Here is a 24,000-nt window from a genome sequence, read left to right as displayed (position 1 = left end):
ACAATCTGGTCAAGCTGGTGTTTGATGAAATGGTCCTGGATCCTGGCCCATTCACCGCAGACATACTGAGGACTAGTCCAACCAAATATTTGCTTCACACTTGAACGACCCACAGTCGAGGATGCAGTGGCTCTACACGTCCCGTTTCGGTTGAGGGTGGTTGTCCTGGATCCAGCGTACTCTTCAGTGGTCTCAGGGAATTCCCCCCTTACAAAATAAATATTCATTCTTGAGTGTGGTTTATGCTGTTTAATTGTGTACAGTGAGTCCAATAAGTATTTGATCCCTTGCTGATTTTGTTGGTTTGCCTACTAACAAAGACATGATCAGTCAATAAATGTTATGATAATATGTATTCTAATATGGAGAGACAGAATATCAAAAAGAAAATCCAGAAATTAACTTAAGAGAATATATATACATTTATTTCCATTTCATCGAGCAAAATAAGTATTTGATCCCCTGCCAACTGATCACAGTTCCGGGCCCACAGACCAGATGGCCACTTCCGATCAACTTGTCATCTAAATGAAAGACACCTGTACATACTAACATGCATAAAAGACACATTTAATCAGCAGAATAAGTCCATAGTATGAGTGAATCAGTCACACTCCAACCTCACCATCATGGGAAAGACCAAACAGCGGTCAAATGATATCAGGGACAAGATTTTAGACCCGAACAAAGATTAAATGGGCTGCAAAGCCACAAGAAAGAGACTGGGTATTAATGACCCAGCTGTTGATGCATTTCTTCCAAAATGTGAGGAATACGAAATGACTATCCATCAGCCTGTCTGGGGTTCTATACAAGATTTGACCTTTTGTAGGGATTTGATAACCATGAGAACAGAAAGAAAGCACCCTAGACCTGTACGGGATGAACTAGGCAATGATATCAAAGCTACTGGGACCAAAATCACTGAGAAAACTACTGGTAGAACTTAATGCCACAGAGGTTTAAAATCCTGTAGTGCACACATGGTACCTCTACTTCAGAGGGAACCTGTGCAGTCCCACCTGAGGTTTGCCAACGGACATCAGGGTGGTTTAGGATATGATAAGGAGGTGCTGTAGTCAGATGAAACCAAAATCAAGCTGTTTGGCATTAACACAATTCAATGTGTTTTGAGAAAAAGTACTGCTGTCTATGATCCCAAGAACACCCTCTTCACCATCATGCATGAAAGTGGTATCATTATGGTTTGAGGGTGTTTGTCTGGCCAAGGCACAGGACAACTTCACATCGTCAACGAATGGATGGAGGGAGACATGTAATGTGCAATCCTGAGTGCAAACGTCCTTCCCTCCACCACTACACTGAAGGGTGGGCCATTTTTGGATCTCCCAACATGACAATAATACACAACATACAGTCAAAGCAACGAAGGAGTGGCTCAATAAGAAGCATATTAAAGTCGTGAAGTGGCCTAGACAGTCTCCAAATATTAACCCTATAGTAATTCTATGGAGAGAACTGAACCTCCCATTTGCCAAGCTACAGCCACAAACTATTAATGTTTTGGAGATAATCTGCAAAGAAAAATGGGCAAAAATATTTTCTACTATATGCACAAACATTGTCATCAACTAAAAGAAGCGTCTGACCTCAGTGCTAGACAACTAGGGCTTTGCCACAAAGCACTTTATCTTCTTTAGCTAGAGGGGTCAAATACTTATTAGCCTAAATTAAATACAAATAAATTAAAATATATTATTTTAAGTTCTTTTCTGGAATTTCTTTTTGATATTCTGTCTCTCCATGTTTGAATACATATTATGATAAATTTATAGACTGATCATGTCTTTATTAGTGGGCAAACGGGCAAAATCAGAAAGGGATCAAATACATATTGGACTCACTGTATATCATCGTTTCTCAAAGTTTCTGGTGCCACAAACATTTATTATTAATATGAAATTACAGTACTGCCTTATGTGAAAGAAGTTTCAGAACCACCGTTGTAAACAAATGCTACTGGCTTGTATCCGTTTTTCTTTTTCTTAGTATGTAGCGACCAAATGTGGTGTGGTAGTGTTGGAAGCAGTAATGTAGTAGTGTAATTATACTGTAATATACCATATTCTATGTTACGCTGTCAGAGATGATTATCCACCCTACCTTTCCATTCCTCTCAGTGCCAAACGACCATGGTCTGCTCTGTAGACATTCAAGGTGCTTTGGAGTGCATGTTGTTTCTAGGCCAGGGGTTGGGTACCTGGGGGAATCAAGGTAATGTCACAATTATAATGTGTAAGTAAGTCATTCACATGGAGAAAGTCTTATGTGCATGAGACATGCAAATACAGTTTCCCCGTAGGACCTGGTGAGTGAAAAATTGACTGCCAGTGATTGATCAGATTTCACATTATCTTCACTTATGGTGTTTGTCCACAGTGGCTGCATTGCAGAGCATATACTTTAGTGGCCATTTACGTAGCATCCTCTGTGTCATTCCATTGCTATTTATAAAGGCTTGATCAATCACTTAGTTTTCTCTAGCCTACATGTCCCGTAGAGTACGCTACACCACTGTTCTGAACTTATAAGGGCATTTGGTATCACACTCAGTAAAGCCCCATGCTTTATCAATTGAGTCAACTTCATAGTTGTAACACCGCGCAATAGTGGAGCGGCTACAGGAAAAATCGTGCAAATTATGATACAAGCGTGAAATTCGGCAGGTATGTGCTTAAGATCAATACAATCAAATCTACCCGATTTGCCACGTGAAATGGCGGCCATTTTCCAAGATGGCCGCCAAAAAAGAGCCCAGATATTGATTTATTGCATAGAATTGACATATAAAATTATGATACATGCATGATATTGAACATGTATGTGCTCAGGACCAACACAATTAAATCTACCTGATTTGCCACTTAAAATGGTGGCCATTTTCCAAGATGGCCGCCAAAGAAGATCTCAGAAATTGATTTATTGCACAGAATTGACAAAGCACATCATAATACAAGCATGACATTCAACATGTATGTGCTCAAGACCAATGAAATCAAATCCACCTGATTTGCCACTTTAAATGGCGGCCATTTTCCAAGATGGCCGCCAAAAATACCTCAGTAATTGATGAATTGCATAGAATTGGCTTAGCAAATTATGATACAAGCATGAAATTCGACACGCATGAGCTCAAGACCAATGTAATTAAAGCTACCTGATTTGCCACTTGAAATTGCGGCCATTTTCCAAGATGGCCGCCAAGATCTCAGAAATTGATTTATTGCACACAATTGATCAATCAAATTACGATGTAGGCATGAAGTTCGACATAAATGTGCACAAGATCAATGTAATCAAATCCACCTGATTTGCCTCTTGAAATGGTGGCCATTTTTCAAGATGGCCGCCAAAAATACCGTAGATTACCATACCATAGATATTGAATTTTGCACACAGTTGACCAAGTAAGTTATTATACAAGTATGAAATGTTGTGTAAATGTGCTAACAAACAATACAAGAAAATTTACCTGATTTACCACTTGAAATGATAGCCATTTCACAATATGGGCTCCAAAAAGAATGAATTTAGCGCGGAATCCAGCAAGAAACTTACGCTAAAAGCTTCTAATTTTGTTTGTTTGTGCTATAGAGCAATATAATCAAATCTTCCTGACTTGCTGGCCACTTGGAAATTTACGGTAATATGGCAGGAGGTGTTAGTGTATTTCAGGGGGCATTATCCTACACAGAGAAGAAATTGATGATGATGATGGTGAATCCCATTACACCCCTTAGCCCTACGCCGATTCCCTTTGCCTCCGTTTTGCGCGTCCACGTATAAGCGTAGTGGCATCCCGATCCACGTTCAGACAGATGGGTAGGGGTTCGGCGAAGGGCTTTCATCCCCTCCGCGCGGAGATTTTCCAACACCTCACTCCACGGACGGAGGGCTTCGACAGATTTCCCTGAATGCATTGCGAGTACTACCTCCTCTCAGCTTTATCCTTCTCAACACCCCCCAGGACTCCCCAATACCCCCTGGGGGGCTGTAGAGCCCCCATTGAGAAGCAGTAACCAATAGAAAATGAATTTTGGACACAAATGCCTAGATGCACTGTCTGTCATTGAATTCCTTCTAAAGTTAAACCGTGCACTGTCATTTGTACAACACTGATTTTGCACACTGTGAAGTTTGAACACCCCTATGCCTTCCCCTTGCCCCTTGTCCCTTCTAACCTTGAAACGCAACCCCTACGAATTGACACCCCTTCAACAATCCCGGCATGACAACCATAGCATTCAAAAAACAGCCTCTCGATGGTTAAACCAACAATATTACTTGTAATCACTCGGACAACAATTTAAAAAAAAAAAACAACGGTGTTGCATGACCCTCGCAATTCCTTCACGACTTCCATGCATTAAGTAGACATTAATAGCAATTTTTTCATGCACGTTTCCTGGAGAAAATAACCCATTGAGACAATGTTTAACTTAGTACAATGCAACATTTATTACAACAGTAAAAACATAAATTACATAAAGTACTTATTTTTGCATATTTTTGTGGATGCCGACCTTTTTTTTAAGACATTCACAATGCATTTGGGGGAAATAGGTCTTACCCCTCCGTTTGAAGTCTTCCTCTGGAAAATCTCTATTTGAAGGGGTAGAAAGCCCCTTACCCCTACCCCTACCCCTCTGTCTTAACGTGAATTCGGACAGCCCTACGCCTATGAACGTGCAAAACGGAGGGTAAGGGGAAAGGCGTAGGGCTAAAGCCTGGTTTATGCTCAGAATCAAAGTTGTCTGTGCGATGATGCAGACAGCCACACAGTTATTTTTACCACTTGGTGTGCACCTGAAAATGTGACTGCCCGCAGACAGCTACGCGGTTAACGGCAGCAAGAGCCACTGTGATTGGTCCTCTCGACCAGGCTGCTCTGTGCTCGAGAACAAACAGCTACTTCCTTGTTCTAACCTTCACTGGAATACGGACTATGAGATGTTCATTAAATAAGTTCCTCATGCTTTGTAGCTTCATTTATTTACACGAACCAAAGACAACACGTGCACTTGCAAGTTACGATGCTGAAGTTATATCGGGACAGTAAATAGTGTTTCCATAGTTCATTCTGCTTTGTGCGACCTGTTCTCGACAATGACCCACTTCCTTGTTCCAAACTACCGCGGTGGATAGTGCAATCAAAAAAAAGGTTGACGTTTATTGCATGTTTCATTTCCATTGTCGTTGAGTCTGTGTAGCTGTGTAGCTACAAGGCAACAGACACGTATAGTTTACTCCTTGTACTGAAGGCAGTTTGAATCCTCTCACAGCGCAGACCAGATCGAGCAAAAATCAAAACAGTCTGCGTTGACCTCTGTGCGACAGTCGGCAAAGAGAGTATACACAGCTCTCAAGGGGGTGAAATGAGATTCAGCCATAGACTTCTAACCTCCTCAAAAAGACAGGCCCGTTCACACTTTGCTGGAAAGACTCAACTACATCATAACAGCATTGCTAAGACATTAAAGAGAGCCTTAAGTAACAGATAAAGACTTCAAGATAAAGATCACTGCAATTTTGAAGACAATACGGGTCTAACATAGGGTCTTTGCAAAGGGGTTATAACTGTATAAATGTCCATAAAACAGTGTAAATCCTCATAAGTTATTCCATTAGGCCATTGGGTAAAACTGCACTGATGAATAAACCAGTGTTGTTGTGTTCTGAATCTGGGATTCTATGTGATTGTTCACTTAGGCTGTTGTTTCTCATCAGGATGTAGCTATGTTGATGCCTCAACAGCTTTCTTTACATTTTATTTATTTTGGATTTTTCTAGTAGCATCATCACGCACCACCCTCCCTCGGCATCAAGAACTGGCATTAGCTATTACCATGCTACCGCAACGTTAGAGCAACATCGCCACATTATGTAAGAGCAACATTGATAAAACCATGAATTAGCTTATTATTACCACATTGTCATTGCATTATTAGCATGTCATTAGCAGTCATTTTTTGTTGGGGGGTGGGGGTGCATAACTGGCATTATTGGAATGTTATCAACATATTATTAGTATGTTATAAGGGCTTATTTGTCATTGGAGGACGCATCTGTATCACCTCATCATCTGAATTAAGGATAATGAACAATTTAGACCACATTTGCAATTCTATACAACTGACGCCATCTTGGAAAATGGCCACCATTTCAAGTAGCAAATCAGGTAGATTTGATTGTATTGGTCTTGATCACATATATGCTGAATTTCATGTGTGTATCATAATTTGCTTGGTCAATTTGGAGCAATAAATCAATTTCTGGGGTCTTTTTGACGGCCATCTTGGAAAATGGCCGCAATTTCAAGTGGCAAATCAGGTGGATTTGATTGTATTGGTCATGATCACATATATGCCGAATTTCATGTGTGTATCATAATTTGCTTGGTCGATTTGGTGCAATAAACCAATTTCTGGGGTCTGTTTGGCGGCCATCTTGGAAAATGGCCGCTATTTCAAGTGGCAAATCAGGTGGATTTGATTGTATTGGTCTTGATCACATATATGCCAAATTTCATGTGTGTATCATAATTTGCTTGGTCAATTTGGTGAAATAAATCAATTTCTGGGGTCTTTTTGGCGGCCATCTTGGAAAATGGCTGCCATTTTGAGTGGCAAATCAGGTGGATTTAATTTCATTGGTCTTGTGTACAAACATGTCGAATTTCATGCTTGTATCACAATTTGTTTGGTCATTTCTGTGCAAAAAATCAATTTCTGAGGTTTTCTTTGGCGGCCATCTTGGAAAATGGCCGCCATTTCAAGTGGCAAATCAGGTAGATTTATTTATGCTGGTCTTGAGCACAAACGTGTTGAATTTCATGCTTGTATCATAATTTTATATGTCAATTCTTTGCAATAAATCAACTTTTGGGGTATTTTTTGGCGGCCATCTTGGAAAATGGCCGCCATTTCAAGTGGCAAATCGGGTAGATTTGATTGTAAGGGTCTTTGGCATATACCTGCCAAATTTCATGCTTGTATCATAATTTGCACGATTCTTGCCATATTGGCCTTGTAGCTGCTCCACTACAACATAAATACTTATTGTATTATAGACACGTGCAATGACGATATCCCGTCAGCTTCCAACATAATGGAATGAGAAAGAGTGTGGGTTGTTGAGCTGAACCCCAAACACAAAGGTTGCACGATGATAAGCAAAGACTTTGTTTTTACCAGCAAAATAGTAGGCCTGCAGTAAAATAGCAATGTGGTAATGACAGAGACAGTCTATTATGAATTCAAATAATCTTTGGTGGTAACCTACCGTTTAGAAACGTTTCACTGGGGCCGTAGCATGCTTCTTGTTGTTGTTCTTCTTCTTCTTTTTTCCCCTCCTAAGATTCTGGCTTGAACATAATAGTGCTGGATCCGCGAGTATGCCTTGCCATGGGCCGGCACATGGCTAGGCTTATTTTATCTTATTGTATCTTATCTAATAACGCTGGCAATTCACGTTCTAGCAGTCAAGTAATTAGAGCAACCACCAGAAAGTTAGCTGAAAAAGTAGATAACCAATCAGGAAGCACGGCAAATAGTCTGCGTCACCATTTACGTGCATTTCATAATGAGGTTGCCAAATAAGCACAGAAATGACGCTGATGAGGCCAAAACGAAGCATTCTGAACCCCAACCAATACACAGCGTTTTCACTTAGCCTTTTATGAAGGTTCTAAGCCATTACAGACCCAACCATTTTTTTGGGCTATACATCATATCACAGAACAAGGGTAAATAACCCATTCAACCACTCTCCGTCACCTTTAAAATGGAGAAAAATGCACTCACAAGCTTAGTCTCATCATTATAGGCTACCACCATGTCCACAAGCAGATGCGTTTCGGCCCTTTAGCCATCATCAGAGTGCAGTGTGATCAAAGGAAAGCGTACATCACATGACAAAGTTGTGTGTGTGTGTGTGTGTGTGTGTGTGTGTGTGTACATACTCCTCTAGTAGCAGAAGACCTTCACACTCTCTAACCAGTCTACGGCGACAGGTCATCAGCTGCCCTAGGAAAGTATACAACATATTTCCTTCCAAGACTTGTAGAATCCCTCGAGTAAGATTACAGATGGCATCGACATTGCAGGAGTAAGGAATTGAATTTGAAAAGGTCTGGCTGATGCCGGTGGGTGTGATGAGGAGGGTTTGTGAATTTGGTGAAGAGCATTGGGGTTGCCGGTCGTAGAGGTAGACGAACGTCCAGGAGTAAACACAGTCCATCAGAGGGCGCGGTACACAGCCATCATCATTGGAGGACGTCATGCTCACAGCACAGTCTAACAACAAGACGAAGAAGAAACACAGGCACACACGCACACACACACACACACACACACACACACACACACACACACACACACACACACACACACACAGCAGTTTGACAACCGATAACAAGAAATAAACACTCACACACACACACACACACACACAGCACAATTTGACAACCGATAACAAGAAATAAACACACACGCACACCACAACACAATATGACGTGTCCGTCTGTCTGTGTCTGTGTCTGTGTCCTGTCTGGTGCGTGTGTGTCCTCACTGGTGTGTGTGTGTGTGCATGCGCGTGTGTGTACAAAGTATGTCCTGCCTGGTCGTAGTGGTGGTATGTCTCTTCTCTCCTCCTCCAGTGCCAGTAGAGGGCCAGTGATGACCATCACCATGGAGGAGTTGGGGGGGCAGCGATCCCGATCCCGAAATACAGCGGTCAGCACGTAGGAGTTGAGGGTCGCAAATGACGACACATTGCAGGAGGCGAAATAGCCACTGGTCGGACTGCTGAGGCCTATAGGGAAGAACACCGGAGGAAATGCTAGAGACCACCACTGGTCACACTGCTGAGGCCTATACAGTAGGAAATGGGGCGCCATTGGGGGCTGCCCCCTTGCACGGGTGAAGCATAAATGCAATGTCGTTGTGTGCAGTGTGCAGTGAACACTTGTGTGCTGTGGAGTGCTGTGTCACAATGACAATGGGAGTTGGAGTTTCCCAGTTGGGCTTTCAAATGCTAGATATCGCCACTGGTCACGGTGCTGATGCCTATACAGGAAATGCTAGACATCGCCATTGGTCACGAGCTCTCAGCAGAGGAGACTGGGACTCCTCCCCCTCTGCTGCAATGGAGAGACTTAGACCACTTGATCTTGATAAGGCTAGCATATGTAGAGAATATTTTGAAAACAACAATGAAAATAAAATAATTAAATGTATGTAGAAATATCTATCTATCAATCTATCTATTTATGAAGGCCAATCTGGTGGCTTTCATCATGTCATCAATAAATAAGTATATACATTGATGGAATGGGTCAAATATTCATCTAATATGGTACCCACCAACACCAACACTAAATATTATTTAAAAAACAATAAACAAACAAACACATGAAACACACACTAGAGAGAGAGAGAGAGAGAGAGAGAGAGAGAGAGAGAGAGAGAGAGAGAGAGAGAGAGAGAGAGAGAGAGAGAGAGAGAGAGAGAGAGAGAGAGAGAGAGAGAGAACATGTCAACGGTCATGCTGTTTGTGGATTCTCCATTGGACAGTTAGTTAATTTATTCTTCTGAATTCCCAGTGTACTTTGCATTTCGTTTGCATCCATGGTGCTAGGACGATTCCCAGCAAAACATGCAGTACATAACTTCCTTTAAAAAAAAAAACAGTGTGGGCTAGTAGTCAAACAACAATACAATACATCTCTATGCGTCACACAGATCATAGTCAGTGTATCCCGCAGACGTTTCATTAGTCAAGGTGGGTGGGGCCTGGGTGTCCAGCATGAGAGATGCATGAATGTCAGAGACGCATGAGTATCATCATCGGAAAGGCTATGGTTTGTAGATTCGGATCAAAGATGATGCGAAAACCCCTAAATGTATACATTTTGGTAATATAGGCTAACATTACATTACAGTATGTCACAGAAGTGAGTACAATCCTCACAGTTTTGCAGATTTGTAAGTATATTATCTTTTCATGGGACAACATTAAAGAAATTTCACTTCGACTCAATGATTAGTGACATGTTAACAGCATACAGTATATAACCACTTGCCTTTTTTGTTCACTCACAAAAAAACAAAATACAGCCATTAACGTTTCACAACATGTAACAAAAGTGAGTACACCCCAGGCTAAAATGCTGTAGAGAGTGTCTGAGAAGTGGCCATGTTGGCCCGAAACGTCTCAAAATGAAAAGGGATTAAAAGGGAGGTCATCGTGTGTGTTTCAACCTTTTTTTACATTGAACTTTTACATTTTGAGTCTGCACCTGGCTAAAATAGATGGGTGTGAGATTTATCATCTAAAGCAAATTTGATTATCTTGATTTCAAGAGAGATGAACAGACCAAAGATATGGATTTTGTCATGGATTCCATTACTATTGGACCTCCTAAATGACATACTAAAAATCTAGTAAAAACCTGACTTTGGGAAATTAGTTATTTTCAACATAGCTGCTATAGGCTTATTATAAGGGCCGAGAGACACTCCAGGTGAATAGGCCAAAAAAATTTAGTTTGCCGATATCACCATGAAACTTAACCCGGTGATTACTCACATATTTGTAAGAAAAAGAAAGTATTGCAAGTTTTCTGAAATGTTATGTTTTAATATGGTAATTAAACTATGTCTAATTAAATATGCATTACATTTCAAAATTCAAAAACTCAAAATCTAAAAAAGCCAGGCTCAAAATTACTTTTTTATTTTGTTTCTAGAAAGCCAAAAGATATCTTCAGAAGATATGGACATCTCGTTTTGTTTTGAAGTTAATCTAAAGATCTTTGTGCAGACACACAGGCTAGCTTTTTTTTCAAAACATGGTTATTTAACACCTCTCTTAGATTAAAATAATTGAGTTTTATGTTTCTCAAGTTCTTCCAGATATTCTATGAGTCTGGTAATATCATTCTTAGCATGTATCATGTAGGGCTGTCCGCAAATAATCGACTAATTGTTGGTCGACCAAAAAAAAAAAAGCGTCTCATCTTAGGGCTTTCAGGACTCTTAACTTGAAGGGCGTGACAAAGGAAGACGTTGTTGATTTGTTTGACAAGGATAGAAGGCTTCAAGTTATTTTGGCCATGTCTGGAAGGAGTTCTAAAACATGGGATCCTTTTTGAAAAGGATACAGATTGCTTGTCAGCCAATGGTCACTAACGTCAGGCGAGAAGAACAACGCGAATTCGAGCGACAGGTGCGTTGAATTATGTAAGTTCACCACCACGGCAGATGCTGCTCTCTTCTCCCTCCTTCTCTCATACACACGCACCCATACACAGGTCTAGTTCTACCGGCACCGTCTATTGGTCCCACAGCCCATTGGTCCCACATTGCTTTTTTATTTTATTTTTTTAGGCCCATTGGTCCCACAGCCCATTGAAGTGTTTGTGATATGGGACCAATGGACAGCGAGACCAATGAGCTGTGGGACCAACGGACCTAAAAATAAATTAAAAAATCTTAGTGATGTGGGACCAATGGGCTGTGGGACCATTGGGCCTAATTTTGAAAAAACGCAAAAGTATTAGCAATGTGGGACCAATGGGCTGTGGGACCAATGGGCCGTGGGAACATAGAGCTGACCCCCTTTGGGGAGGAATCACTTGGCTGTACAATTTTACTCCGTGCTGGCCAACATCCAAAGAACCACCACCAGATACGAACATATTTTGGCGTGCACTACTGTTACACTGATGAAGCACAGTCAGTCATATCTGTAATTTCTGACATATGACTGCATGGTCTACGCACACCTTACCGCTTGCCTCTCTGAACTATCCACAAGTATGATGGAATTCAGTTGAGCCTCGCTAAAACAGCACTGCTGGCGAAGACTCAGGCTGCCATGATATCAAACTCAATATGGACTCTGCTGTTGCCTCAAAGAAGGCCACAAGAAACCTAGGTGTCATTATTGATGACCATCTATCATCCTCTGACCACATAGCCTCAGTTTCCCAGTCATGTCGCTTCTCAGACTGGTCTTCCAGCTTGTGCAATAATACCTTTGCAAATGTCACTGCATGTCAGTCCTTTTTTTCATGCCCAAATTGAATACAAGGCCCTGACCCTTGCCTACAAAGCTACAACGGCCCTACTCTGGCATATCTGAAAGCTATGCTAAAGCCCCATGTTCATTCCAGGATGTTGTCTTCCTCCAGTACCAACCATTTCATCTTGCCCTCTACTTACACAAGTAGTGGCTCCTGTCTGTTCAGTTCAGCTGCTGAAAGACGCAAAACACCCAGTGTGACAGACCATGATTCATCACTGATGATGTGCCCTGACAAACAGCACATGGATATTACCATAGCAGTAGCAGTGTCTTTATCCACCCAAACAGCACTCCAACCAAACAGATCCTGAAAACATGTTAATTCATGCAAATAGCATGACATAGTGAAGTTGAACAATATAAGCAAGTTAGCATCCGACAATTTATATATTGCTATAGTAGGCCTAGGTCTATAGGCCTATATTGCTGACAAAAACATTTCATTTCATTTTCACAAATACAACATTTCTGGTCAAAAAAAGGGAGTCCAAGGCACTCTTCTTGTGAAAAAATATTAAAAAGCCTTTATTGAAACATGGCTAAAGTTTTAAAACATGGGAGCAGAGACCAACATTTCTGGGTTTCCAAAATAAAATAAATAGGTCTTTTGAAGTTAGCTAATAATGTAATTATCATGTAATAACCTTTATTTTGAAAAACTTTGATCTTGAAAATGCCACCGTTAGATTTTCAGTATGTTAGTAAAGACACCTGGAAATAAGTTGAAAAACCTTTTGTATCAATTTTTGGGGGTTTGGTGTGTTAACGCAATAGATGTACTCGACTATTAATCCCTTTTCATTTCGATACGTTTCGGGCCAACACTCTCAGACACTCTACAGGATTTTAGCTTGGGGTGTAGGCCTACTCACTTTTGTTAGGCTACATGTTGTAAAACAATTGTGTATTTTGATTTTTTGTGAGTGAACATGACGATAGGAAGTAGGCTATTCAAAACACAAAACAAAACATTTATCTTTTGGGGGGACTTCAATAGCTGCGTAATAGGCCAATAGAGTTCATTGATCACATAGGCATGACAAAGCTCACTGAAGTCACTGTAGCCTACTTTGCCTTACCTTGTTTCACGTGAACAACAACTTTTCCAGGTCGAATGTGAAAGTCTAAAACAAAACAAGGACAGGACGCTGCTTATTGTTGGTAGCCTATAGGCCTAGTTATAAGATGTAGGCTAACTTATAAATTAGGCCTTGTCTAACAATCCACTCAAGCTATTTAATAACTTAGTTGCATTTATCTTTAACAAATTAATTACAAAAAATTAAAGTGATCTTACCACAGTCAAGGCCTTCAGTTGCCGCCGGTATGTATTGCCCAAGTTGGACCACGAGAAAGCCCCAAAGGAGGAAGCGCATGATCATGACCACGCGTATACCTGCTACAGGCCCAGACTGGTGGCATGGAGCAACAGACAGTGGGGTTTGAGTTGGACAGGAGGGCGACGAAGATTTGCATATGCCACCGCCGTCTCTCCAGCTCCCAACTCCCGCTCAGCCCATGCGTAAGATATGGAGGGCACCGGGTTCATCATGTTTGGCTTCATAATTATGCCTATTACAGCAGCAATGTATAAGACATTTCCAAACAAAAACAGAAACGGAAACTGATTCGATGGAAAGTTACAATATTTATTCATCCTATTCCTATCCTATCACTATCCATTACAGTTACCATCGCACTAGAGGCTATTTGATAGCCTAATCTATCTAATAATTCAAGGTTCTATCGGTGTCTCTGTGCCCGCGTAACTCCCGCAGCACAGCACCAAAATATCTCAAACTTGGATGACTTGGCAGTGGTACAGCGGATTGCAGCGCAAAGTTTCAATAAACATAAAATAGTGAAGATACCGTAGGCCTACGAACATTTTCATGGAATCGGCAGTGCACCCAACATTGAAGCCGCTCGTTAGTCAAGAGATTTGCAACAATTATCTATCTGGTAGAAAATTATAGCTTACATGAAAAAATACAGTTTTTTTTAAGGAGCACATTAGGACAGCGCAGCGAAGCCCCCAGTTTTTACTTGGGCCTAAATTAGGCCTACAAAACACAACACGGGCAAATAGGCCCAACGGGCTCTGCACTAGTTATTTTAATTGTGTAGCAATCAATCAACAAAACATGAACACGTCTGTAGAAATCCTGATCGGTAGGCTAGGGGTCCTACACCGCATTTCAGTAGTAGCACAAAACTGACGTCATTAACATTTCATCTCAAGGATGTGTTGTATTATGACGTAGCTGCACGAGACTCCTTATCACTTTGGCAGTGTCGTTCCTATCCACTGTTCATGTCTTAAACTTACAGACACACCACACTCAATGAATGGATAAATGTAAGTAGTCTATAACGCTGACCAATCGGTTTTATTGAACTGTTGTAGGGGGTGATATCAGACATTTTCTCTGAGAGTAGGCCTATATTTAAACGTATGTGTGTCACTCATGCAGGTGCTATATATTTTTGATTGATTGATTGATTGATTGATTGATTGATTGTGTGTGTGTGTGTGTGTGTGTGTGTGTGTGTGTGTGTGTGTGTGTGTGTGTGTGTGTGTGTGTGTGTGTGTGTGTGTGTGTGTGTGTGTGTGTGTATCAGCTGTGGTGATGGCTTCGGCTGAGGCTGCTGGTGTGTCTCCTGAGCCAGCGTGTGGTGGTGATGTGTCCAGAGGATCAGGAGGGGTCCCAATGGAGGAGGAGGAGGGTCCCACCACCGCTCTGCAGAAGAGGGGCACAGGCCATGGACCTCAGTGGGGGTAATGGAACACCACACTTGGGGATAAAAGAAAAGGTTTTCTTAGTGCTCCTGTTCTCCAATCTTGTAAAACTCTTAACTGTGCTCTTGAAGTAAGAAGATTAAAGTCATTCCATTTAGAGCTTGGTGGCACTAGGGCCAACTTCAGGAAACTCCACAGGCCGACAAGGATTGTCCTCAATATTAAAAACCCTTAAACTGGGGGGCATAGTTACAGAAGTAAAACCGCCAACCGGTTTCAACCCTCACTGGGTCTTCATGAAGACGTACATTTTTAATATGTTATTAAACTTTATAATACTAAGGTGCTGGTTACACATATGTAGGCCTAAATATTTTAGAATTTGGATTTTTTTTTTAAATCCGTTTGTTTATGTGTAAACACGACATGAGGATAAAAAATGTAAAAAATTGTGACAGGTGCATTTTAGTCCCTTAAATGGTATATATTTTTTTAAACCAGAGTTTTGAAATGTGCATTCGAAAACTCTTTTTACGTGTAAACGAGAGGCCAAATCCAATGCATTTTCAAAAAATATTCATACACGTAACTGGCTTCTGAAGTATGGCACATTTAATTTAGTACAATGTAATGTAGTGTGCAATGTGTAGTGATGAAATGTAGTTTATTTCAGTGTGAAGTCATGTAACGTAATGCAATGTAGTGTGGTAGTGTAATGTAGTGTCATACCTGTGTGCATGAGTATGTGCATCAACATACTCTGTCTATCTGCATGTTTGTATATGTTTCAGGGCCTTAGAGAGCGGTGTGCTGGGAGCGGTGTGTGAGCTGTTGGGGTGTCCCGGCTGTGGCCGTTTCCTCCTGAGGCCCATCACGCTGCCCTGCGGACACTGCCTCTGCCCCGCCTGCCTGACCCGCCTCGCACACCCACGCAACACACACACGCGCAAAGCACACACACGCAACCTCACTTCAAAGGGAACCGCTGCCCCACCCGCCCCGACTGCCACCCCCTCCGACTCTGACCCCTCCTCCATCAGTGCTGACGCTCCAGCTCAAGCTGACCAACCTCCCGCCTTCCGATGCCCGCGATGCCAGGCGGCGTGCCCACTGCTGCTGCCTGGAGAAGGGTGAGTGACAAGCCAGTCAGCCAATCACGTAATGTGTAATGGGTGAGTGACGAGCCAGTCAGCCAATTACGTGAATGTGTAATGTCCGTTGTAGTGTAGTACTATGTATGGTTGAAGTCTTTTGACCACTGGCAGAACGGTACGCATTATGAGTGATATGTGGATGTGAATCTCCCCTGAATGGCTATGTGACAGGCTATGTGACCCACTTGGGAATAATCTCTTTCTCTCTCTCTCTCTCTCTCTCTCTCTCTCTCTCTTTCTCTCTCTCTCTCTCTCTCTCTCTCTCTTTCTCTCTCTCGCTCTCTCGCTGTCTGTCTCTCTCCACCCCGTCCAGCTAGGAGGTGTTCAGTGAATGTAAACTTCTCTCTCTCTCTCTCTCTTCGCCACCCCCTCCCCCCTCCAGACCCTCTCTTGATGCCCGCTGGTCGTACCCCCCCAGTGTGCTCCTCTCCCGGATGGCACAGGGCCTCCTGGATGCCCACCCGGAGCTGCGGAGGCTGGCGCGGAGAGGAGTCTCGAGACGCCATGGCAACACCTGGGCTCTCCGCTCATCCCTCAGGAGGTCCAGCCGGTCGCTGGGGTGGTCGCCAGGGTCTGGGTCAGCTGACCCCTGGGCACTGCCCGTCTACGTGGAGCCCAAGCCGGCGCCGTGTGACCTCTGCACCAAGCAACGCCCGGCTGCTAGGTAAGGTAATACACCAATCACCTGCCACCAGGAAATACAACACACCAATCACCTGCCACCAGGAAATACTACACACCAATCACCTACCTCCAGGAAACACAGATTAGTTTTGTATTAGAATCTACTGCTGTATTCCAAATGTACTCCACCCTGTTTTAAATGAACTCAACACTATTCTAAACTACTCAATTCCACTAAGTCTAAAGGTATTCTACTCTCATGTACTCTATTCTAAATGTATTCTTCCCTTCTCTACTCTACTGCCCTTAGAACGCAGTAACTCTGAAAACTGCAAACTGAGAAAAAAGGCTTCAAGGTGTCCCATATGGCGCGACAACTGTGCTTGTTTAGGATAGAAATTTAATGCACACAAAAAAACAACATTTATGTGTCTTTTTGCCACAAAAAACAGAGTTACTGCGTTCTTGGCTGGTATTACTGCCACAAAATGGAGTTACTGCAGGAGTTACTGCGTTCTTGGCTAGTATTACTGTCTACTCCCAAACCAGTCCCATTGGAACGTGCAGCAGTAACTCGCCGACTTACTGCGTTTTTGTTTTGTACGACATATCCTTTAAGTACAACAAGCAGTAACTTTTTTTTTGGTCATTTTTGCACTTTCAAAATGAGTTTTCTCCAAAACGGGACGGCGTTGGACCACCATTTTTTGACACAAGACAAATGAGGTAGTTTAAAACCCATTTCCGATATAAATTTTTTTTTAGACCATTTTGACTTACTGCGTTCTTGTTTTGCTCTGCATTCTACTCTACTGTACTCTACTCAATACTACTCTTTTCCACTTTTAGTAACTCTACTCAACTCTACTCTACATACTCTTTATTTTAACTCTACTCTATTCTAACTCTACTCTGCTCTACTACACACTAAATGCACTCTACTCCACTCTACTCTACTCTATTCTAACTCTTCTCTACACTACACTTTTCGATTGTAATGGCAAAAATAGACCAGATGCGAGTTGAAGTACTTGACTTTGTATTGAGTCGCTGGTGGCAGAAGAGACAAAAGCGATTTGGGCAACCAGAGATGATTTGAGAGACTTGTGCAACAGTTTCTAGTTCGACTTCAGCAAATGTTATTCGAATGAGCTATGATGCGGTTCGGCAACATAACAGCTTCCACAGCCATTCTGCTTTTAACAGGCATACTCTGTCGCTTCTATCGCTCGTATCACTCTTGCTACACTGTCCAGCCATTCTCTGTCGCTTGATCTTGTCACCGGCATTGTGTTGGCCCGGTAACTTGACCTAGGTAACTCTCTACTCTACTCTACTTAACTTTACTCTACTCTACTCTATTTTAACTCTTTGCTACTCTAACGTTACTGTACTCTACTCTACTCTAATCTATTCTAACTCTACTGTAGATTATGTACTCTATTCTTACTATACCCTACTCTACTCTACTCTGCACTATTCTAACTATACACTATTCTATCTCTTCTCTACTCTACTTTATACGATTGTACCCCTGCTATCCTCAACTAAATCCTACTCTATTCCAACTCTACTGGGTTGCATTTCTCGAAACCATAGTTGCTAATTTAGTTATCTACTTCATTGTTTTCAATGCAATTTCTCATTGGCAACTTCCCAACTTGCTAACAACTATGCTTTCAAGAAATGCACCCCTGTATTTTACTCTACTCTATTCTAACTCTACTGTAGATTCTGTTCTCTAACTGTTCTCTACTCTATTCCAACTCTACCCTTCCTTGTCGTAGATTTTGTGCCACCTGCCGTCTCCACTTCTGTGCCAAGTGTCTGAGCAGGCAGCACAGTAACCCCGCCTACCGTGCCCACTCATTGGTGGAGCCCACCCTGGAGGCGGGGCGAGAGCAGTGTCCCGCCCACCCGGAGCGCAGCGTGACCCACAGCTGCGTGATTGGCGGTCACGTGAGGCTGGGCTGCCACGGTTGCCTGGTGACCACGCCGACGCCTGTAGTGGCAAAACAGCAACAGCAGGTGGCGCCGCTGAGACAGGCCCGAGCACACACACAGGAGCGGCTCACACAGGCACTGCAGTACGCCAGCACGGGTAACACACACACACACACACACACACACACACACACACACACACACACACACACACACACACACACAGGAGCGGCTCACACAGGCACTGCAGAACACCAATAAGGGTAACACACACACACACACACACACACACACACACACACACACACACACACACACACACACACACACACACACACACACACAATGGAGTGGCTCACACTAGCCCTGCAGAACACCAATAAGGGTAACACACACACACACACACACACACACACACACACACACACACACACACACACACACACACACACACACACACACACACACACACACACAGACAATGCAGTATGCCAGCAAGGGTAACACACATACACACAGGAGCAACTGACACAGGCACTGCAGTACGACAGCACGCCACCAACACACATACTCCTGTTCATACAAACGGCTGCCCTTACAAATGTTTTATGTGTGTGTGTTTGTGTGTGTGTGTGTGTGTGTGTGTGTGTGTGTGTGTGTGTGTGTGTGTGTGTGTGTGCAGTGGAACAGCAGTGTAGCGCACGGTGTGATGCGATGTCGGCTGCACTGTGCCACGTGTCTGGTCGCGGTGCTGAGTTGCGCTCCTGTGTCCAGCGCGGCTTCCAGGCCCTGCGCAGCACCCTCCTCGACCAGGAGGTGTCACTGCTGAGCCGCATTGACGTGCTGAGCTCCAGCACCTCCACAGCTGCCCAGGGCTTCCTGCAGCACGCGGCCCCACTCAGGGCCTCCCTGGCTGGGCTGCAGGTACTGGGGCAGCAGGCTCTTCTGGAGCCTCGGGACTCAGCCTTCCTACAGGTGAGTACATTTCTGTATGTGTGTGCGTGCGTACAGGGAAGCTGACAGGGGGGACAAAGGGGTATGTTGTCCCGGGCCCAGGGAGAGAGGGGGCCCGAAATTGGGTCCATATTACATTGCATCTATTGGGCAGGGGGCCCTTTCAGATGAATTTGTCCCGGGCCTAGCCAAAGCTGTCAGCGGCCCTGAGTGTGTATCCAAGTTGTGTATGTGTGTGTGTGTATCCATGTCATGTGTGTGTGTGTTGACTTTGTTGTCTCCTTTATTTCTGTAGGGGGGAGAGGGACTAGTGCACTGGCTGGTTTCGCTCTGCAGGGAGGCTACTACCCATGATCCTCTCCTCAAGAGCGAGACTACCACCCATGATCCTCTCCTGCTTGTGGGCTCACGACCCTTTGACCACGCTCACCTGGACTTTGACGCCTTGCAGCAAGACCTGCAAAGCATTTTGGGTAAGCGGGGAGACGCCCAGTTTGTGTACCCTAAGACTGCTTCCGCTTTCGTGAAGGCGCCATCACGTGAGGCCATGTTTGAAATGGTGATTGTGGACATAGAACTACTTTTGTAGACTGATGACTGCCGAGTACGTATGTCAGCGAGAACAATACACACCTTATTTGTACACCTGGGTAACGTGGGTTGGTAAAGAGAGAACCTGAAGACGCACTAGGCGAAACGCGAAAAAAAGAACAGTATACGGTGTGCGGTGTTTAATGAACTTTTCATATTGATGACGTTTTCCTGCCTTACACCTGCACCAGGACAGCTGAAGGGTTGTGCACAAGGACTTTCATGCACTCATGTCAGCGAGAACTCAGCGTCACGGCATGGGTCGTGCTAACACATTAGGTGAATACGACTTCGTTGCTGTCGATCAACATTGACGAAGCACGTGAGCGAGAACTTGTTGTCACAATGTGGGTGTTATTAAATACAGCGCATTTACAGTCGGCCACAAATATGAACGAGATGATGAGCTCGCACCGGTTTGCTCTACTAACACACCACGTGTGAGGAGTGGGGGGACAGGCAGTGAAGGAGGAGCTGAAGTGGGGACCTGCGCAAACTTGTGTAGAGGTGTGAGACAAAACCCATATACACACGTGAATGAGTTGTTGACCAAACAGTTCATGGGCGCGTGACATCAGAGGCAGTCCGCAGACGAGCGTTGAAGGGGATAAGCAACTGCAGAGGTTGCAAGATCTGACTGCAGTCGCATTCATCCCGCGATAGTTTGACACCATGTGACATGTCACCTCGTCAACGCAACATCACCGAAATGTTGAAGTTTGACAGGAAATCTAACCGTCATGCAGCATTTTCATCCAGAGTGCATTGCTGTCTAAATGCGCATGCATGCGTTGACGACAACTCAATTGCACCTATTAACACATTAAAGTCTGCAATGCTGTCTGCAATGCCTTTAATCCCGAGAGAGTTTGACACCACGTCACACGTTGCGTCTTCGTCACAGCATGACTGAATTTGGTGAAGTCGGACACAATGATTTCTAACCATCATGCAACATGTGTAGTTGTTGCCCCAAAGACTAATGAAGGCTAGTGTATAGGGTTACTGTCACATCTTAGGTGGTGAGGAGGGTGGTGATAGTGTGTATACCCTGATGTGTCTGTCATAAGGAAAGGACTGCCTTTAATGGATAGGATCTTTTTAAGGTGAAAAATTCACTAATTAGTGAAAAAAAAGTACAATATGCGTATGTACACATGTGTGTAAAATGGTGATGTTTTAATCATGATTGTTGTTAAATGTCTGATTGAGTAACTGATTGTGTAAATGGTAATTGTGTGTGTGTGTGTATGTGTGTGTAAATGTGATTTCTGTTAAAGATAAGCACCTGCGCTGGGACCTCTCCGAGGCCGTCGCCATGCCTACAGCCATCGTCACAGGGACAGTTGGCGAGGCAATGCAAGAGGAGGAAGAGGAAGAAGCAGAGGAAGAGGAAGAGAAGGAGGAGGAGAAAAAAGAGGAGGAGCTAGTGGTCAAGACCCAGGATCCAGAGGTGAAGGTTGCTCCACAGGTGGAGGTGGCCCCAGGGCTGGAGGCCGACACGGCAGACAAGGTGCCCTGGCAGGGTGCTCCGTTTCTGGGCTGCAGAGTGGAGGAGAAGCCCCTGGCCCTGCCCCATGTGGAGCCCAAGCAGCCTCAGCAGACCCAGAAGGAGCGGGACATGCCCGCAGGAGACGCCAGGAGAGAGGTGCCACTACCCAGACCCCCCATCATCTACCAACACAAGGCATACCCCAACACTGTGGAGGTTAGAGAGAGAGAGAGAGAGAGAGAGAGAGAGAGAGAGAGTGTGTGTGTGTGTGTGTGTGTGTGTGTGAGAGAGAGCGAGAGAGAGAGAGAGAGAGAGACAAGCAGAGAAGTACACCAGATTGTGTGCTAACCTAACCAAAGTTTATGAATGTGTGTGTGTGTGCATGTGTAGGTGTTCTGGATGGTTCCTATGGGTGATAAGGTCCAGTATTTCGATGTGCACTTCCAGGACGCAAATGGGGGTGGTGTCAATGGAGGAGGCGTGGTTATGGGCGGCCTCAAGGTAAGTGTGTGTGTGTATGTGTGTGTGTGTAATAATGTGTGTAATAATATGTGCAATCAATGGAAGGTCCTCACAAAGATGGTAATATAAGTGTGTGTGTGTGTGCGTGTGTGTAGGGCAGCAGTATGTGTGCGTCAGGCCTGAGGAGGGATGCGGAGTACATCTTCAGAGCGCGCTCAGTCAACTCTGATGGTCACGGAGCATGGGGTCCTGCCTACCGCGTATGTACACACACAGATGCGCGCACACACACACACACACACACACACACACACACACACACACACACACACACACACACACACACACACACACACACACACAAATCTGGTCTTTGATTAATGTGTTATTTCATATTCACAGTTTTAGTCCAGTTTTTGACAGAGGTGGACGCATATGCCATTTCCCAGTGCTGTCGCAAATTGCCATGTCACCTCTAGTCTAATGTTCTATCTCTAAGCGTTTGCATACGTCAGGGCAGTGCAACGACAGCCAGTACCAGTATTGTATGGATTTTTGTTTGTTTGTTTATTATCAGTGTACTATCTAAGAAGCATGTTCATTGCAACATATCATCCACCCACATACCCTATGACCTCATATGACCTCTGTCCCCTAGCTAATGGTATACACTAGGGCTGGGCAATATGACGATATATATAGCTATCGTGATTAAGTGTATATTGTGATCTTTCTCCTATATCGTTTATATCGTGATAGTAATTTCTATTCATTTTATACAATTGAATATAATTTAATTACATTGCATGTTGTCACAACACACACAATAAGTTAATGTAACTGTAAAAATAAGAATAAAAAGATCCATTGTAAAGGAAGGTTGTGTTGCGACATGAAAAAATAAAGAGCAAATAAAGAGAATAACTGAAAACGTATGTAATTGTGCTATATCGTGATATATATCGTTATTGTGATATAAAGTAATCCATATCGTGATATTGGGTTTTTTTTCCATATCGCCCACCCCTAGCATACACTATGACCTATACCCTCTGACTGATAATACACTATAGGAGGATTCCAATATGCAGACTCCCGTCCTCCCTAGCTCACTTGCTTGCTTGTGACCTTGTGATGATGTCATTGATGACAGAAGTTTAATTCAATAGCCCCATACGACTTTGTTGCTTTCGATCAACATTGACGAAGCGCATGAGCGAGAACTTGTTGTCACGATGTGGGTGTTATTAAATACAGCGCATTTGCAGTCGGCCACAAATATGATTTGCTCTACTAACACACCACGTGTGAGGAGTAGGGGGACAGGCAGTGAGGAGGAGCTGAAGTGGGGACCTGCGCAAACTTGTGTAGAGGTGTGAGACAAGACCCATATACACACGTGAGTGAGTTGTTGACCAACCAGTTCATGGGCGCGTGACCTCGGAGGCAGTCCGCCGACGAGCGTTGAAGGGGATAAGCAACTGCAGAGGTTGCAAGATCTGACTGCAGCCGCATTCATCCCGCGATAGTTTTACACCATGTGACATGTCACCTCGTCAACGCAAAGTCGACGAAATTTCGAAGTTTGACAGGAAATCTATGCAGCATCATGCAGCATTTTCATCCAGGGTGCATTGCTGTCTAAATGCGCATGCATGCGTTGATGTGAAATCGAATGCACTTACTATCTTGCAAAAGCACAAGTCTAATGTCATTTTCTCATTTGCAATCGGGATGGTGAATGAAGAACAGTCCCCCAAAAGTTGTTATAGCTAGGCTGGCAGCGAGGAAACTTTGTTTTCTACACGGAGGTGGGGCGTCAGCAAAGCGCGACACCACAAGCACAGGCCGTCGAGGACAGGAGTCCACATATTGGAATGCACACCATCACCATTTCCCAATGTCAAGTGTTCTAGCCTTGGTAGTGCGTG

The 24,000-nt window shown here is 43.7% G+C and overlaps 1 protein-coding gene across 1 annotated transcript in view; it reads left to right on the top strand.

Annotated features, from left to right (window-relative positions):
* Window positions 1–14,395: 14,395 nt before the first annotated feature.
* The window catches only part of LOC134453512 (tripartite motif-containing protein 67-like), a 10,227-nt gene continuing 622 nt past the window's right edge, over window positions 14,396–24,000 (top strand). The window contains exons 1-10 of the mRNA XM_063204309.1: window positions 14,396–14,467; window positions 14,731–14,887; window positions 15,640–15,978; window positions 16,385–16,666; window positions 18,414–18,727; window positions 19,253–19,545; window positions 19,820–19,997; window positions 21,396–21,823; window positions 21,998–22,108; window positions 22,225–22,329. Of these exons, the coding sequence (XP_063060379.1) occupies window positions 14,458–14,467; window positions 14,731–14,887; window positions 15,640–15,978; window positions 16,385–16,666; window positions 18,414–18,727; window positions 19,253–19,545; window positions 19,820–19,997; window positions 21,396–21,823; window positions 21,998–22,108; window positions 22,225–22,329 (2,217 nt within the window). The 5' untranslated portion in view covers window positions 14,396–14,457. The remainder of the gene's footprint in view (window positions 14,468–14,730; window positions 14,888–15,639; window positions 15,979–16,384; window positions 16,667–18,413; window positions 18,728–19,252; window positions 19,546–19,819; window positions 19,998–21,395; window positions 21,824–21,997; window positions 22,109–22,224; window positions 22,330–24,000) is intronic.

Source organism: Engraulis encrasicolus, chromosome 8 (genome assembly GCF_034702125.1).
Source record: "Engraulis encrasicolus isolate BLACKSEA-1 chromosome 8, IST_EnEncr_1.0, whole genome shotgun sequence".
Taxonomy (NCBI): Eukaryota; Metazoa; Chordata; class Actinopteri; order Clupeiformes; family Engraulidae; genus Engraulis; species Engraulis encrasicolus.
Note: the sequence above shows the minus strand (reverse complement) of the source record. Positions and strands in the feature narration are given on the sequence as shown.